Here is a 20224-nt window from a genome sequence, read left to right on the forward strand (position 1 = left end):
ACACAAGGATAATTTTTTAAAAGACAATTATAGTGGACGCTTTACCACTATGTAAGGAATCAAATAAATAAAAAGTAAAGGTATGGAGGATTTCAATATGACTTTATTAATTAATAAACCAGTTTTAATAAAGAAGCATTCTAAACTTTTATATTCTACAAATCAAGAACACTTTAAAAAGAATTCACCAATCTTAGTGAACTATAAGTCAATTTTATGCTGTTTTCCCAACCTGGATTTTTGACCTGAACTATTAGCCTGGAAAATTAACAGTAGAATGATATTGTAATAAGTTCATTTTTACATGGATATGTTTATAAAGACAATTACTTTGGAAAAGTCCTCCTACTAAATTAATAATCATTTACCAATAAATCCTGATAATAACACGGTATTGTCTTAAAAATGAAATTAAAGTTCATTTACCGACAACAGCATGTTAAAGCATTTCTAGTCTGGTAGTAGTGTATACTTTTTACCAGAATTTCTATACGGTATTCTGGATACCATGTTCAAATCTATTTAATACGGCTCATACACATAAGCACTCCTCTCAAGCCACTGTTAGAAATGGAATGAATCTGGCCAATCGTCAGCCAAACTCTGTGAAGTCTAAACACATTTTCTTTAGCTCACAGGTCCAAAAGAAAAGAGGAAAAGCCCAGGAGAATCAAGGGCAAGAAAATAATATTTCAGTAAAAACTGAAAATAGTTATAGTAAAGAAGTTATATAAAGCAGCTTCCCATGTTATTAGAAAACTGTTCCATATGTATTATCTATATTTACTTGTAATTATCTCAAAGAAATGAGGAGCATTTGGTCACCTGTCATGATATGTTAATTTTTTTAAAATGCGTAACACATAAGAAAGTGGAATTTTACTTAAAATACAAAATGCATTATTTATAATTGCAGTGATCATGCCCATCACAGAAACGAACATATATCCTACTTACAGTGTTCTGACAACTTTGTACTGGGGTACAATACAGGAATGTGTTTTCTATTATATTTGACTCCCAAAATTAAAACTTACCTTGTTAAAATGTTCATAATACTGAAAAACTTTTGACAACACTAATGTTATATAAGTAAGCAATATAAAATATGTAATTACTGAACTACATAAATTATAACAAATACATAGTTTGGGGCCTCATTGGAGGGGAAAAAAACATATGGTATCCCAAAAATTATAATACAAACATTGACCTTTGGAAATAAAGTTCTGTCATGAACATAAGCAGGATCTCTGACTATTACTTCCTAAGTAAAAAGAAAAATTAATTATGTAGCCATTGCATATAATAACACATGCAAATTAAATGCAATCTAATTTGTAAATTTACAGTGAGGCCAAAGTAGGTCAAAGATGCAACAAAATCTAAAAAAAAATTTTTTTTTAAATAATTACATCTCTTACATATGAACCTCCTGCTTTCCTACTGTAGATATACATCAAGGGTCATAGAGTAGAATCAAAACACCTCTCTTTAATTTTTTAAATGGCTGAAAAAGTCCCTGATCTGCCTTGGCTGTCAAGCCCCCTTGCTGTCATCTGGATTCTGAGAGGCACAGCTACAAACACAGGGTGATAAAGTACCCCCTTCCATGTCCATTATTTGAAGAAGGCCCAGGCCCTTTCTATGTATCAGTCAACCAAATTCAAAGTTAAAACAAACTCCAAACTTCCCCCTTTCAAACTTCAAACATTAGTCAACAGCAGGGGAACAGAATTAAGACCACGGGATAGAAACACGTGCTGAATAATGGGATTTATGTAATTGCAGTTCATCAACAACATTGTTGACAATAAAAAGGAACTCTTGTTGGGCTTTCAGGAGCTCTCATCCTTTTTTTTTTTAAACCTATAAATTGAGACAGATTTAGGTCCTGGTTTCCTCAAAAAAAACAAAAAATCATTTCTTTAAGCATACAATTGTGAAGGGTAGGTAGATCTATAAATGTGAAAACACATCTGGAGTCTGTTTTTTAAAGGCAACAAAACTTCTCTAAATTTCACTTTTTTGGACTATTTCATTTCTCTGATTAAGCTGTCATTTTTATAATACACAAGGCAAATTATAAAAATACATGTATATATTTGAAATTCTTTTCCCTAAATTCTCTGAATAACTTATGAAGCACACAAAAGCTACGACTTGTCTTCCCTTTCCTTTATGTCATCTCTTCTTTGTCCATCACATTAAGAGGTGCACTTCCCATAAAATTCTACTTTTAAGTTCAATGTTTATCAAAAGTTTTAATATTTTAGTGCATTTGATCAACTATGACTTTATACAGAAGAAATTTAATATCATCAATTAATTAAGAATTAATGGGGTTAATATAGAAGCACTTTTTTAAAGTCACAGACTTATAATCACAGAAAATATAAAAGATAAATTTAATTTACATGCATTTTTTTTTGTTGAACAGGAGTATAACACAGTGAGCAGAAACGTCTTTCAATCATAAAAAAAATTCCAATTGGGGTACTATTCTGTCATGGGAGAATAAAGGAAATATGATTTCAATGAGAAAGATGAGTAACATATAATTTTTTCACTGTTAAAGAGACCATGTTCAAGTATTTTTAAATAAACAAAGATGGGTATTAAATCACAGCAGAACTTAGAGACAATGGGATACTTTTATAAGAGTGGTGTAACCATTTTATCTTAAAATGTCACTACTTATAATACACTGTAAGTTATATTCTATGCATCTATTTAAACTGATAATGAAAAAATTTCTATGTCAAGCCTAACAATGATCAAAGAAATACAAAGTTTTTCGAAATCATTGTATGGGATATGTAAGCAAAACAAACAAAAAGACAAAAAACTGAAGACCACTGAACCATTTTAATCATCATTAGATAAGCATTAATCTCAAAATATCAGGTTGACAAAGACAGCTATTCCATAATAAGATAGTTCCCTACAGCCATCCATGAAGTCTGTTACCCTAAATCAATAATTTTTTAAAGTGTCATATAACAGGGAACATACATTGAAAACTTACTGATTTTTAGGTAAAGGACTAAAACTTCCAACCTTTTATTTTTAATTTAACTGATACTTAAATTCTATTTAAAATAGTTCAAAATGACACCTTTACCATCAGTATTGCATTTACATAAAGGAACTAAAAGTCAATCTCTGGACAGCTTTTTGAAGTCACCAGAAAAAAAAAGGTCATTGTTTCTATAATGAATACACAGTGACTTGTTTGCAATCCACATTTCTCACTCAGCTATCAAGCTATTTGTAAGTAAAGATAGTGACTGCCAGTTATGGCTGTCACATCTCACTCAGGTTCAAGTTTCCACTGTTTTACATGTGACTTTACAAGGTTAAACCCAGACCTGAAATGTGCGACAGGGTTGCAAACAACTTGTCCTGTCTCCAAACCTTACATCACTCTGCTCTGGGAACTCTTCCTGCCAGGAGATGCACAGACTGGGACAAGACAATATTATAAAATCAAATGAGGCTAAACGCAAAAGCAGATGGTATAAAATTGGTGCTTACTACCTGGTGAATGTAGGCTAGTGAAAGATAAATAAAGGCGGAAGGTAAAAGAGGAGAGACTCTCCACTTTCTCAGGGTTTCATTTGCTTGCTGGTTGTTAGCACAAGAGCAACTCGAGGTACTTTGTACCCGGAGCGTCAGGCTGTATTTAGAAGTTCTACTTACGCAACCCTTAGCGTCTCTAGTCTCCACAGGGAACGTGCGTGAACAGATACAGCACCACCTTCGTAATGAACAGTTCTGTTAAAAGAAATAAAAAGCCCAATTTTAACGTTGCATTCTTGGACTCAATTTTCCGAGCCAATTCAAAGAGAAAAGTAAATGGGAAGGCTTTGGAGAAACAGTAAAAGCTACTTTTTGGTAGGAGACAATATAACTGGAAATAAAAATAACAACAGTGACCTGAACAAACATTTGATTTAAACACATTCCTTCGTCTTTTACTCCCTCTCATCCCATTCATCCCCTCTCCCTCACCCTGGCCATTTTTCTCTCTTTATCCCAGTGAATACTCTCACCATTAAACTTAAGTCCATAAACGTACTCCACTACGAGTTTGAGTTTAGGTGTAGTTTAATATATTTCAACACATGCATATAATTATTTGTGATTCTAAATTCTTTCTAGACATTTAAAACATTTTAAAGAAATGTGAAAACACATTAATTTTAATGTTTCCATGACAATCTGTTAAATGATAAGAGATAGGAAAATGTAAACATCAATAAAATGTAAATATCAACAAAAAAGTCACACACACACACAGAAATTTCTTTGGATGTACATCACACATACCAAAATTCCAAAGCTCTCGTAATAACAATTTGTTAATATGTCAGACGTGATGCAAAGTAATGTGTATACATTATCCAAATTGGTCTCTATACCATCCCCTTGAGATTGGTTTAAGGAAAACAAAACTTGTTTCCTGTTTCTTTCCCAAGTGCTCACCATCTCCCTCTCCACTGGGTCTCTTAATCATCCAAACACACACAACCCTGTCCAGTCACAAACATAATAACATGTGACCATATTTTCCTCCCCTGCTTCCCTTGCTTTTCTGCCTCATTACCACCTCCTCTTAATCCTCAGTGCACTCAATCTTGTCTGCAGACCCACTTCTCCACTGAGACAGATTTAGCTGAGGCCATCAAATGACCTTCATGTTACCAAATCCAGTGGACTTATTTATTTTAAACACTTTGGAAAACCCTACTGCTTTGACAGTTTTCCTAACACCATTCTCGCCTGCATTCCTCTTACCTACTCAGATATTCCTTCTCATTCTATTTTTATTGTGGAACTTTTCAAAGATACACAAAAGGAGAGAGAATATTATAATAAACCCCAATACACCCAGCACATAGTTTCAACAGTGATCAATATAGGGCCAACCTTGTTTTACCTATAACCACAAGTTATCCTTCGACATACAACCTCCACATAAAATAATACAAAAGTATTTTTCTATACTTGATATACATATATATAAAATTTGTTTTTACTGGGCTTCCCCGGTGGCGCAGTGGCTGAGGGTCCGCCTGCCGATGCAGGGGACACGGGTTCGTGCCCCGGTCCGGGAGGATCCCACGTGCCGCGGAGCGGCTGGGCCCGTAAGCCATGGCCGCTGAGCCTGCGCGTCCGGAGCCTGTGCTCCGCCAACAGGAGAGGCCACAACAGTGAGAGGCCCGCGTACCGCAAAAAAAAAAAAAAAAAAAAAAAAAAAAAAATTTGTTTTTATGAAATACCCATTCACTGTTCAAATTTTCCCAATTGTCTCAAAAATGTCTTTTTCAGATTGAACTAATGTCATTTGCAGCAACAAGGATGGACCAGGAGATTATCATACTATGTGAAGTAAGTCAGACAGAGAAAGACAAAAATCATTATATCGCTTATATGCAGAATCTAAAAAAAAAGATACAAATGAACTTATTTACGCAACACAAACAGACTCAGAGACTTGGAGAAGGAACTTACGGTTACCAGGAGGGAAGGGTTGGGGGTAGGGATAGTCAGGGAGTATGGGATTGACATATACACACTACTATATTTAAAATAGATAACCAGAGGCTTCCCTGGTGGCGCAGTGGTTGAGAGTCTGCCTGCCGATGCAGGGGACACGGGTTCGTGCCCCGGTCCGGGAAGATCCCACATGTCGCGGAGCAGCTGGGCCCGTGAGCCATGGCCGCTAAGCCTGCGCGTCCGGAGCCTGTGCTCCGCAACGGGAGGGGCCACGACAGTGAGAGGCCCACGTACCGCAAAAAATAAATAAATAAAATAAAATAAAATAAAATAAAATAACCAACAAGAACCTACTGTATAGCACAGGGAACTCTGCTCAATACTTTGTAATAACCTAAATGGGAAAAGAATTTGAAAAAGAATAGATACATGTATATGTATAACTGAATCACTTTGCTGTACACCTGAAACTAACACAACATTGTTAATCAACTATACTCCAATATAAAATAAAAAATTTTTTAATGTAGCAAAAGTCATAGAAAACAGAATGATCAGGCATCCTACCGAGAAACATGAGGTAATCATTCTCAGGTTAACTTGCTTTCAAATTTTATTCTTTTTTAATAATGAATCTACTTTTATCCATCATGTCACAGGATGGGAAAAATCTGAATAAATTGTTCTTCAAGAAAAAAATGTCTTTTTCTTTCTGTTGCTTTTTCAAATCAAGATCCCAATGAGATGCATAAATTGGTTTGGTGTCTTTATTTTATTCTAGAACAGTTCTCCCTTCCTCTTCTTTTTTCCTTCTTGCCATTTGTTCACAAAAAAACTGTATCATTTGTCCTGGAGTATTTTCTACATTCTGAATTTTGCTGATAACATCCTCACAGTGTTTTTTAACATCTGCCTCTACGTGATAGATTCTAGAAATCTAGAAACTTACTCAGGTTCAAGTTTGTGATTCTTTGGCAAGGACATTTCAGAAATTGGTGTTTGCCTTCCTATGACATCACATCAGGAGGTAATAATGACTACTTGTTTATCTTTTGACATTAAACTTGATTCAGGATCACCCTGATCCATCCATTATAACCTAAGAATTTTAGGTACATCAATGACCAGGGTCCTCAGTAGGGGCTTTTAATGGTGGTTGTGAATATAATCATGTGGATAGCTTTTAGAATCCTGAAACCTTGCCCTCACCACTGGCCAATTAAGCCAAATTTGGAGTCAGGTGTTTTAAAAGCTCCCCAGCTCGTCGTAAGGGGGAGCCAATGTTAGGAAACTATGGCCTACCTGTCTCTAAACAGTAGCACTACTGACACTTTGGTCCAGGTAGTTCTTTGCTGTGGGGGGCTGTCCTGGGCACTGTAGGATATTTTTCACATCCCTGGCCTCTACCCACTACATACCAACAGTAGTCATCTAAGCTGTGATCCAAGTTGTGGAGAGATATATATATGTATAAATCTTAACATATAGAATATATGTTATATAAAAATACATTCATATATATGTGTGAGTGTGAGTGTGTGTGTGTGTGTGTGTGTGTGTGTGTGTGTGTATATATATATATATATATAATTTTATAGAAAGAATTTACTATAAGGAGTCTGCTCATGCAATCATGGAGGCTGACAAGTCCCAAAATCTGCTGGAGACCCAGGAGAGCTGATGATACAAGTTCCGGTCCAAGCCCAAATACCTGAAAACCAGGAGAGCCAATGGTATAGTCCCATTCCAAAGACTGACAGGTTCCATATCCAAGAAGAACTGATGTTTCGGTTTCAGTTCAAAGGTAAGAAATAATTGATGTCTCAGCTCAAAGGCAGTTAGGCAGAAAGAGGTCCCTCTGATTCACGAAGAGTCAGCCTTTCTGTTCTATTCAGGCCTTTAACTGATTATATGAGGCCCACCCACAGGAGGGAGAGCAATCTGCTTTACTCAGTCTATAGATTTAAATGGTAAACCCATCTAAGAACACCCTCACAGAAACAATAATAATTTGATCAAATAATCTGATAATAATTTGATCAAATAATCTGATAAAATATCTGGATACTGTGTGGCCCAGTCAAGTTGACACATAAAATTAAACACCATAATAACTGAGAGAAAGTCCAATTTATCTATTTATATTTCTAAATCTGGAATTAATATCTACATTGTGAGTGATTCCTTTTCTTTTCTCCCCACGATAACTACAGATAAATTCAGAGTGTTTCCGAACACTTGGATCATCCCAAAAACATTAGTTTGATCAGTGAAGCATGAGCAAAAGAATTGTCTTATACATGAATTACAAAAATAACAATTAGGTCATTTTCAATTTACTTTTGTTTCTTCAACATAAGGAAGCCTTAAATTTAGTATATTATTTTAACACTGGACAGCTCATAGTCAATTATTACTGTAGTACCACAGACACCACCTTTTTTTTTCCTTCAAGTGAACTATTTCTTTTAACATTTACCATATGACCTTAAAGCAATGGGGATAAGGGATGTTGTCATTAGTGTTCTACTTTTTGAAAACATACTGGTTTCTTTCTTGTCCAGAGAGAGGCTAGAGCGTGTAACAAACGCTGAACAACAAAAGAGGGAACAAAAATAATACAAGGAAATGTAATCAGTCGCATCCAATTTTGATGATGAATCAATTACACAAGTTAAAAATAAAGAAGAGTAGTTTACTGGCTTCTAAAGATTGACATGCTTATGTAGAATTCAGTAGGGACAAAAAAGTCATATCACTGTATTTTAGTTACTGCAATGAAGAGCAGTAAAATAATATCAGAATTCTTCATTTTTCCAAACTTGATGTTCAATAAATGAATGACTGACCAGAGAACTAAATTCTCTTTTGAAAAATGTTTCTTTAAATCCTAACGAGATAGACTTTAAAAGTCATAATTGGTATCCATAGGAACTATCACTACTTTTTACCTCAAAAGAAATGTGCTGCTTTAATCCATGTAGCAAAAATGATTACTTTTCTCCTTTTGTACACATAAGTTTATTAATTTAAAGTATCACTGAACATTCATAAAATCCATCACATGCACAGGCTAAAGAATAAAAACCATGTTATCATATCAATAAATGCAAAAAGCATTTGACAGAATCCCACATCCATTCACAGTGAAAACTCTTAGAAAACTAGGAATAGGAGGGAACGTCCTCAACTTCATGAAGATCATCTACAATCAACATCATTCTTAATAGTGAGAAACTAAATAATTTCCCCCAAGATACAGAAAAAGGCAAGAATTTCCCCTCTCACCAATCCTTTTCAACATTGTACTAGAAGTATTAGCTAATGCAATAAAACAAGGAAAAAAAGGTATGTGAATTGAGGAGAGAAAAAAAAAAACAACTGTTTTCTTTTGCAGATGACATGACGGTCTATGTAGAAAATCCCAAAGAATCAACAACAAAAATAAAACTCCTGAAACTAAGAAGCAATTATAGGAAGGTTACAGGATAGAAGATTAATGGAAAGATTAATGGACAAGCTCAACTTTCTTATATACCAGTGATGAACAACAAAACTTTGAAATTAAAACACAATACTATTTATATTACCACCAAAAGGAAAAGAAAGGTATATTTCTTACAAAATATGTACAAGATCTATATGAGAAAAACTACAAAAGTCTGATGAAAGAAATCAAAGAGTAAATAACTGGAGAAACATTCCACATATACAAACAGGAAGACTCAATACGGTCAAGATATCAGTTCTTCTCAACCTGATCCATAGATTCAACTCAAACCCAATCGATAACCCTAGGAAACTAATCAGTTATCTTCAAAGCAATTGTAAAGTTTATACAGAAAGGCCAAAGACCCAGAATACCCAACGCAATATTAAAGGAGAACAAAGTTGGAAGAACGACACTACCAAACTTCAAGACTTACTAGAAAGCTACAGTAATCAAGATGGTGTGGTCCTGGTGAAAGAGCAGACAAATACATAAACGGAACAAAATAGAGATCCCTAAAATAGGCTCATACGAATATGGTCAACTGACCTTTGACAAAGGCACAAAGGTGCTCCACTCCTTCCAATGAAAAAAGGATAGTCTTAAATAGGTAAAGTACAGGAGATTTTTAAGGCACTGAAACTATTCTGTGTGCATTACAAGGGTGGATATATGTCATTATACATTTCTCAAAACCCAGAAAATATACAAAACTAAAAGTGAATCCTAATGTAAATAACGGACTTTAATTAATACTAATGTGTCCATATTGACTCATCAGTTGTAAAGGAAGTACCACACTAAAGCAACATTTTAATAATAGGAAAACTGCAGAGGAAGGTCTGGAAGCGATATGTGGGACGTATCTGTACTTCCTGCTCAATTTCTTTGTAAATCTGAAACTCCTCCAAAAAGTAATGCTTATTAAAGCCACAGTAATCAAAATAGCATGTTATTAGCACAAAAACAGATATATAGATCAATGGAAGAGAATAGGGAGCCCAGAAATAAACCAATGCATCTATGGTCAATTAATCTATGACAAAGGAGGCAGGAATATACAATGGAGAAAAGACAATCTCTTCAACAAGTGGTACTGGGAAAGCTGGACAGCTACATGTAAATCAAAGAAATTAGAACACTCCCTCACACCATATACAAAAATAAGCTCCAAATGGTTTAAAGATCTAAATATATGACATGACACCAAAAAACTCCTAGAAGAGAACATAGGAACAACATTCTCTGACATAAATCGTACCAATGTCTTCTTACAGCAGTTTCCCAAGGCAAAAGAAATAAAAACAAAAATAAACAAATGGGACCTAATCAAACTTAAGAGCTTTTGCACAGCAAAGGAAACCATCAACAAAACAAAAAGACAACATACGGAATGGGAGAAAATACTTGTAAACAATGTGACCAACAAGGGGTTAATATCCAAAATACGCAAAGGGCTCCATACAACTCAATATGGAAAAAACAAACCCAATCAAAAAATGGGCAGAAGACCTAAAGAGACATTTTTCCAAAGAAGAGTTATAGATGGTCAAAAGGCACATAAAAATATGTTCAACATCAGTAATTATTAGAAAAATGCAAATCAAAACCACAATGAGATATCAACTCACACGTGTCAGAATGGGTATCATCAAAAAGTCTACAAATAATAAATGCTGGAGAGGGTGTGGAGAAAAGGGAACCCTCCTACACTGTTGGTGGGAATCTAAATTGATGCAGCCACCATGGAAAACAGTATAAAGGTTCCTTAAAAAACTAAAAATAAAGCTAACATGTGATGCAGCAATCCAACTCCTGCGTATATATCCTGAGAAAATAAAAACTCTAATTCGAAAAGATACATGCACCTCAATGTTCACAGCAACACTATTTACAAGAGCCAAAACATGGAAACAACCAAGTGCCCATCAACAGACGACTGGCTTAAGAAGGTGTGGTATATGTATACAATGGAATACCACTCAGCCATAAAAAGAATGAAGTATTGCCATTTGCAGCAACATGGATGGGCCAAAGAATATTATGCTTAGTGAAACAGGTCAGACAGAGAAAGACAAATACTACATGTTATCACTTTTATGGGGAATCTAAAATATAATGCAAATGAACCTATATACAAAACAGAAACAGACTCACAGACACCGAAAACAAACTCATGGTTACCAAAAGGGAAAAGTGGGGAGGGACAAATTAGGGATATGGCATTTAACAGATACAAACTATTATACATAAAATAGATAAGCAACAAGGATTTACTGTATAGTACAAGGAATTATATTCAATATCTTGTAATAACCTATAATGGAACATAATAAAAAAATAACTGAACCACTATGTTGTACACCTGAAACTAACACAATATTATAAATCAACTATGCTTCAATTTCAAAAGTCTTAATTTTTAAAAATCACTTATTTAATGTTTTTTTAAATATTTATATATTAGGAGAAAATATACTAGGACTATACTAGGAAGAAAATGAAGAGGATGATTATAAAATTTAGCCACTTTTATGCTTTTCTTTTGTTTTGAAAAATATCACATTTTACTAGATCGGCAGGTTGGCAGTTACTTTCTTTAAGCACTTTTAAGCTTACATCCAATGTCTCCAATTGTCTCTTACTTGAACTGAGCTGTAAATCTTACTGTTGTCCCCTTAAAGATATATCACGTCTTTTTTCTATCCGTTTTTAAGTGTTTAATTTTGTGTTTACTTTTCAGTACTTTTAGTCTGATGTAAGTGTGGTTTCTTTTCATTTGTCTTACTTAGGGTTCATAGTTCTTGAATCTGTGGCTTGATATACTTAGTCAGTTGTGGAGAATTCTTAAGCAACTGTATTAAACATTGCCTGTGCCTTGTGTACTTGCAAGCACTCTTTTTCTTGTTCTCTGTCTCCCTCCTGCTTTCCTTCTCCTGCTGCCTCCTTCTCTTCTCTATCCTTTTATTTTGGAACTCCAATACATGTATGATAGACCATTCATTATTTACCATGTATTTCGTATGCTCTTTTTCATATTTCCCAATCTTTTGACTATCAGTGTTTCAGTATTAGGTCAGAATATTTCTTCTGACATTATTTCCAGTTCAATAATTCTCTTTTCAGCTATGTCGAAGCTGATATTAAATCTATCTGTTCTAATATCAGTTATTTTAATTTTCAGTTTTAGAATGTCTATATGACCCCTTCTTATAGTTACCAGTTCTCCACCAAATTTATTCACCTGGTCTTTTAATTCTTAGATAATAATCATAAATATTTTAAATTCTACTTGTGATAACACTATTATCTGTGTATCCATGACCTGTATGCCTTTTTCTATAGTGTGTTTGCCTTTGCTTTTCAGGTGGGTCCTATCTTATATGCCTGTGCTGTATAACAAAGAATCTGGCTGACCCATGCCCCTGGTTCCTAGAAGGGAGATTCTAAACCCTTGAATTTCCCAAGTGATGTAAGAGACTATGTTTTTCATGAGCCTCTTAGATCACACCTTCATTTATGGTAATGGGGGCACTCGTCGTGGGCCCCCAGATAGCTTCAGTAAGAGGGTTGGCCATGCTGGAAAGACAAATCAGATGACCAGAGGGTTGGAAGTTTGATCCAGCCTGACCTCTGAGGAGTGAAAGTGTGGTAGAGATTAATTAAATAATTGAGTACATGATTGAACTCAAACACTCCTACATAACAAAACCCCAAGAAAAACACTCTAGGACAAAAGCTTGACTGAACTTCCTGGATGATGGACACGATGATGTGCCAGGAGGGTAAGATGTCTTGATCCACAGGTACAGGGAAAAGAAACTCTACGTTTGAAACCCTCCCAGACCTCGCCCTATACATAGCTACATCTGGCCCGATTTGTAATCCTTTATAATAAAATTGTACTCGTAAGTACAGCACTTTCCTGAGTTCTTAAATCTAAAGGGGTTATGGGAGCCCCCAAATTTGTAGCCAGTTGTACAGCAGTACAGATGGTCTGAGGACCACCCCTCTCCTTGTGGCTGTTGTCTGAGATAAGGGCAGTTTTGTAGGGAACAAAGCCCGTAATCTGTATGATCTATTAATTCTGGGGAGTTGGTGCCAGAACTGTACTGCAGTACATCAGTCAGGATTGAAACAAAATAGCGTGTTTAATTTTGATTATTAGATACAGTATGTGTAAAACACAGAAATCACTTGAGTTCTTTGTGTTAGTCCCCCAGCCCCCAAAGATGTACTTTTGCTTCTCGCAGGTAAAGTAATCTAGGGGCACCAGCAATCCCACATCATCTTAATCCAAATGGTAATTAATATTATTTGAGGCTGAGTTTCAATACTTGCAAGGGCTGCTCTATTTCCAGTTCCTCACTGCTTCAAGGGTATAGTTCTTTGAGTTCCCTCCTAAAGTGCCTCTTCTTTGCTGGGTCTTGTACTACCACTTTTGATCCACTTGCACTCTGATGCTTCCAACAGCTCTGCCCCACTTCTGAGCCACTCAGCCACTGCAATCCCCTGGAGAGAAGCAGCTTCCTCAGATGCCGAACTCACTCCTCCGTCTCCTATTTTGGGAACCTGGCTCCACACATTTTCACTACTTTTTTAGCTCTCAATTATCTTTGAACAGATTTTTGGTTTTTCTCAGAGGGAAACATGGCTTGGAATAACTCATCTACTATTGTTATCACCATCACTTAAAAAAATTCTCTTTAAAATACAATTATTTTCAACTTTCAGTCCATCAAGCTAGTGTGGAATTCAAGCACTTATTTTGTTTTGTTTTGTTTTTGTTTTGGTTTGGTTTTTGTGGTACGCAGGCCGCTCACTGTTGTGGCCTCTCCCGTTGCGGAGCACAGGCTCCAGACGCGCAGGCTCAGCGGCCATGGCTCACGGGCCTAGTCACTCTGTGGCATGTGGGATCTTCCCGGACCGGGGCACGAACCCATGTCCCCTGCATCGGCAGGCGGACTCTCAACCACTGCGCCACCAGGGAAGCCCTCAAGCACTTATTATTGTTGCTGGAGTAGTACAGTAATCTCGGACCTTGGGGAGTCAGCCCAGTTCATTTGTTAGATCTTCTAAGTGCAGGGCTCTACTCACATGCTCCTGTCCAGTCTGAGGGCTGATGCTTTCCATTTACTTGAGAGGCTCAGAACATTTTGCTCAAGTGAAAAACCCCACAGCCACTGCCCTCTGAGTCTTGCCACCTCCTGATAAGCCAGGATGAAATGGGGAGTAGCAAGTTCTCAGGGAGCAGAGTACTGGTCAGCCTGAAAGTGGAACTCAGAAAATCTGCTCCCTCCCCAGTCTCTATGAATGCTTTAAAAAAATTTTTTTAAGATAACCATAGATTCACATGCTGTTGTGAGAATATAGAAAAATCCTTTGAACATCTGTCTGGTTTCCCTTAATAGTAATATTTTTCAACCCTAATATAATAGTTACATATATACATAACCTTAATAGTTACACGTGTAACTATTATATATGTAATATATATGTAACTAATAGTTATATATGTAACTATTACATATACATGTAACTATGTATTACATATATATGTAACTGTTACCTATATATGTACTATTATATATGTAACTATATTTTAAAACTATAGTATAATAGTTACACATATATGTAACTACACATATATTCAAGTTACATACATATGTAATTGAATATATATATATAACGGTTTTTCAAGGAAGATATTATTAAATTTCTCCAGTTTTGCTTATATTCGTTTGAGTATGTGTCTGTGTGTGCGTATTAAATTCTATACCATTTTATTAACTGGGTAACTTCCTGGAACCCCATCATTGTAAAGGTCCTACACCACAAGGATGCCTCACATTGCCCTTTTCTAACTAAACCTACCTCCCTCTCGCTCTCCTCTCTTGCTTCCCTCACCTTGGATAACCACTAATCCGTCCTCCAGTTCTAAGATTCATTTCAAAAATGTTATAAACATGGACTCACACAGTATGTGATCTTCTGGGATTGACAATTTTCACTCAGCATAACCGCCGGGAGATCCATCGCAACTGTTATGTATCAATAGGCCGTTCCTTTCTATTGCCAAGCAGCATCCCATGCTATGGTTGTACTGCAGATTGGATAACCATTCCCTGGATGAAGGACATCTGGGCTGATTCCAGTTTTCGGCTATTACAAATAAAGCTGCTTTACACTAAGTATTTGTGAAGACGTATTTTTGTGAACACAGTTTTTGTTTCTTTGAGATAAACACCCAGAAATGCAATTGCTACGTCGTATGGCAGTGCATGTTTAGTTTGTTAAGCAACTGTCAAAATGTTCCCCAGAGCGGCTATACCATTTACAAGCAATTTATGAGCGATCCAGTTTCCCTGCATCCTCACCAACATTTGGTTATCAGTATTTTGTTTTGTTTTAGCCATTCTGATAAGTGTGTAGTGATAGCACCTGGTGGCCTTGTATTTCCACCATCGCTAATGACGCTGAACATCTTTCCCTGTGCTTACTTGCAATCTGTATGCCCTTTCAGTGAAACCACCATCCATGTTTTGCAACCATTTTCTAATTAGGTTGTTTGCTACTGTTGAGCTTTGAGAGTTCTTTCTGTATTTTCAGATTATTTGTCCTTTGTTGGACATATGATTTGCAAATATCTTTGGCCTGTCTATAACTTATCTTTTCATCCTCTTCACAGGGACTTTCACAGAATAAAATTTTCTCATTTTGATGAGATCAATTTATTAATGTTTTCCTTTCATGGACATGTTTCTGATGTCAAGTTATAAACTCTATGATCTCAAAGATTTTTTCCTAAATGTGTTATAGTTTCATGTTTTACATTTAAGCCCATGATCCATTTGAATTAGATTTCATATAAAGTGTGAGGTTTGGGCTGTGGTTCATATATTTCTGGCTTATGGGCGTCCATTTGCTCCATGTGTGTTCTGAGTCTGTGGCAAAATCCTTTCTTCTCTTCTTTTTCTGTCAGAGGGAACCTCTCTCTCCCTGTGTGCAAGACACTAAGCATAACAACCTCCTTGGATTTAGTCTTTAGGGAATAAAAGTCAGGAAGGGAAGTGCCTTCTAGAAAAGTTCAGCTTTCTGCCAACTCTCAAACCTCCCCTGAGGAGAAAGTGCACTGGGACTGCTAGCTGCTTAAGTGGAGAAAAATAATAGGAAAAATACTGGGAGAAAACATACGTTAACATCACAAAAATTCCCTCGCAGGCAAAAGTTTGGCATGTTGGCAAGTATGTGAGTTTTCTCTGAAAAAATCCATAACATACATCATACTGTCAAAATATCCACAAACCACCCCACCAGTTTGTTTAAATCACTGTCTTCAAGGCTCAGACTCCTGCTGTAGGAATAGGGATTCTTCCCTGTGGAGTGACGTGAAGTCAAGATGCTTCCAATAGAGAAGGCTCTTAGCCAAGGATGTGGGACTCATAGGCCTCAAAATAGTGTTCTGTTCATTCAGGTTGGTCGGCTGGTTTCTGCCCCTCCTGGAATCGCAAGCAGACAATAATCTTTTAGGAGTCACTGAAATCCTACAAGCGGGGACCTCAAACCCCTCTGAATTAACCAGAGCGGTTCTCAATGCATGCATCCCACTGCTCTTCTTAAACAACCTACAAGGAAGTGCATGACTTTTTTTCCTCCATTAATTTCTTTCACAAACACAAAACAATCAGCATTTGTGTGCAGATTCCCATATATTTGTCACTCTATGAAAGGGGGACAGAAATGAATGATACAATCCTGGCTGAAAACTAAACAGAAGAGATGAACACACACACCAGTAAAGATAATAAATGGCAGTATGTGATATATGCCATTTACCTGGGGCAGTTAAAGACACAGACAATTCTACTACCAACACGTCCTCAACCAAATTAAGTTCCGTGTGGTAATGTGTTACCAGACCCTGGATGTTGAGGATTCACCTATGAATCCTTTGAAAAACAGAAAAATTTCTCACACACCATTTCCATTGAGAGTTGATACTGAGTGGCAGGTTCCAAACAATTCTGGGGAAGAGAAGCTTGTTCTACTAACTTACAGGCTGGCGAAAGTATCACCTCAAAATCAAAGGTCAGCACAGATTCCTCCTTGTCTAATCCTCCTCAACGGGTAGAATAGTAAGATACGTTTTCTACGATCTCATTTTTTTATAGCCAGCACACATCGAAATGCCTAGAACATACAAGCCCTCAATAAGCATTAAAGGAATTGAAAAACAGACCCAGGATTAAAAGATTATTGCAAAGAGAAATTATAAGTGTTTCAGTTTACACATTTTCTCAGTAGGATTTCTGCTTGCACACCAGTCTACTACGTAAGGGCCTAAGAGAGTGGCTGAGCAGCTAAGCCCCAGGCAAGCTCCCAGGAACCTCTTCATAGTATCAGAGAAATCGAAAGTATATGCCTGTGCAACACTTAGAGGAGCATCACATATTTACTCAGGACTGAGTCTGTGATATTTCTATTCAAGTTGCTGCACAAGGGGAAACAGGTATTGAGACAGGACACGGATGGGCCTCAGGCTGAGCAGTGTCTCCTCTGTGGACAGAAACTCCATAACAGCAGAAACTCCATAAAAGCAGGATGATAGAGGAGGCTGGGCCCTGCCCAGATAAAAGACCACATATTCCTCATCCTCGAAGTCAAGGAGACCTTCCTGACTACACACGCACAGAAAGGCTCCTTGGAGGTCGAAAAGGGAGGCGGCGCCACCCCACAGTAAGTGATGCCAACTACCCACAGGCCTCTTTGCTGGAATCCATCTTGGCTAAGAGATGCGCACGCACACAGAGGAGGACCCTGAGGTAGACCAAATACGGACTCAGAACCAGGCAAAGCAAGATGACTGGTCAAAGGAAATCCGGAAGAAATGCCCCACAACAGTGATTCAAACTACCACAAGGGTGCGACTCTCTCTCTCTGAGCCACCCGTGTGGCTATCCACACGTACTATACTCTTTTTCCTCCTAATAAACACTTTACTTGCTTCACTGCTTTCCACCTCTATGTGGAAATTCATTTCTACGCAGCTGACGGGCCAGGGCCTTGTCGCTGGCCACTGGTCCCTGGCGGTCTAGTGATTAGGATTCAGCGCTCTCACTGCCGCTGCCCAACCTCAATCTCTGGCCGGGAACTGAAATCCTGCTTCAAGCCTCGCAAGCCGAGGCCACCCAAGATCAGTATGTTTTGAGATGTCACGTCTGCATAAAATATAAATGAATAATCGTGGATTAAAAACAATAACATCCTTACACTCCGAATCCGTATTAAAGAGTCGTATAACTAGGACTGGAGCAGAAAAACAACAACAAACATTTGCTACTTTTACTTTTCACTCCGTAGGGAATATAACACAGCCACAAAGGAATCTGGAAATTTAAAAAAGAGGAAGCTTTTCTTTTCTTCCTGAAAGATATTGCTTACACCTAGATTAAGTTAAGAAACTAAACGTGGACCAGTAAAAATGGTCTGAAATTTTCACTGAGAAAATAACTGGGAGATTTCTCTTTCTCAGTGTTGATTTTTAATCTATTGTCTCTTGCCAGTCACTCATTTTCAGTGCATCCAACACCTCAATTGGTTTTTTTTTCATTTTTACTCTTATCCCGTGGCTCCAATTTCTGTGAATATTTTTAATCCTTTGCCTTCAAAGCTTGTATTTTGGAAACAGTGCCTTCTAGCCCAGTCGTTCCTTGAGAGTGCGGCTCTAGACCAAGTCAGGCTGCTAAATGATGACAGGCTGAAGCAAGGCCAGGGTGCTCTCTGCCATCAGCAGGGAGGTTAAGTTTAGGGGAAAGACTGCATCTCTCTCCAGGGAGAAGAGGCAAAGAAGAAAAAAATAGCGCTCCTTCATGTGCCTACTCTTGTAGCAAAACTATTTGGGAAACCTGTCCTATCCCCAGATGCAGGCTAAAGAGGTATACACAGGACACGAAGAGAAGGAAGGAAAGTTCTTATATGATAACTTGACCGTTTTGGAGTAAAACAGCGCAGGCTCAGAAGCTTGCGCCGAGGTAGGTGACTGAGGGCATACAAACCCTGCGGGGTATTAGTCATCCGATTGTGTACGTAGACATAAACCACGCCTCTCCTTCTAAGCCAGACAGAGAGACACTTAATTCATTAGATCAAACCCATCTCATGCCTTATCAATTATTCACAAGTAAAGCTCACTGAATCATAATATTAAAAGGGGCGTGAAGGCAAAACTATTGTCATGCATACATACGGCACGGCTTTCGCCTGCTGAGTCACATTCTGGAAAGCAACTGTAGCATTTATTTCCAGACATTGTCAGAAACAATGACTTAATGGTCCTGAGTTTGAAAGGAACAAGACAGAGCAAGTATATGCCAAGAGTAATGCCTGGTAAGATGGAAACAGGACAACTTCTCTATCCACACTCAAGCCTGCCTGTGCTCTCTCTCTCTCTCTCTCTCTCTCTCTCTCTCTCTCTCTCTCTCTCTCACGCACACACACACACACCCCCCATCAGGTGTATTTTATCTATGCATGCATGGGTACGTGTGTGCATTTATAAACAAGCATATTTAAGTTTTTATTGTTACATATCCCCACTAGAATGTAAACTCCTTGAGAAAAGAGACTTTGTATCTTTTTAGATACTAACAACCCCAGCACTCAGAACATGGTGGTCATTCCACAGATTTTTATTAAATGAATAAAATTACCTATGAGCTATGTGGTAAAAACTGTTTTAACATACAAATGATGCTTTTCAAAAAACGTTCCCCTAATACCGGTTTCCACATCAGAGATCTCACATAATAATTCTGAATAACACTCCCCTAACTCATCTTTCTTAAAACTTATTAATTTAAAAGTATGACATACTTAATTCAGGTAGTGCATAGTTAATCCATTAGTAAGCGTGTGTGCACGTGAAGTAAATGCCTTTGTTGACATTTTATTGTATTCCGTAAAAATGGATGCAAGTAATAACGTGCAATCCAGAGACAGAATCTAGAACAGAAAACATTCCCCACATAAAAGACTTCATGCTTGAAATGAAAACTGATAATCAAATTTCAAGGCTCCAGAATGAAATCTTTTTTTAAAGCAATAATTTAAAAGCTGTGTGGCATCCGACAGATCTCTTGCCAAGTAGCAGAACTTGTTTCTCCTTAATTTATCCCATCTCACTATTTGAAAAGTTTGAAAAAGAACAAAGAAATTACAATTCTACAGTTAACG

At 37.1% G+C, this 20224-nt stretch overlaps 1 protein-coding gene across 3 annotated transcripts in view; it reads right to left on the minus strand.

Annotated features, from left to right (window-relative positions):
* Positions 1-20224, minus strand: part of RYR2 (ryanodine receptor 2) — a 719519-nt gene that overhangs the window by 384264 nt on the left and 315031 nt on the right. For all 3 annotated transcript variants that reach the window (XM_079900749.1, XM_079900747.1, XM_079900748.1), the window contains exon 11: positions 3703-3777. In XM_079900749.1, coding sequence (XP_079756875.1) covers positions 3703-3777 — 75 coding nt within the window. The remainder of the gene's footprint in view (positions 1-3702; positions 3778-20224) is intronic.

The sequence above is a fragment of the Stenella coeruleoalba genome (assembly GCF_951394435.1).
Source record: "Stenella coeruleoalba genome assembly, chromosome: 16".
Taxonomy (NCBI): domain Eukaryota; kingdom Metazoa; phylum Chordata; class Mammalia; order Artiodactyla; family Delphinidae; genus Stenella; species Stenella coeruleoalba.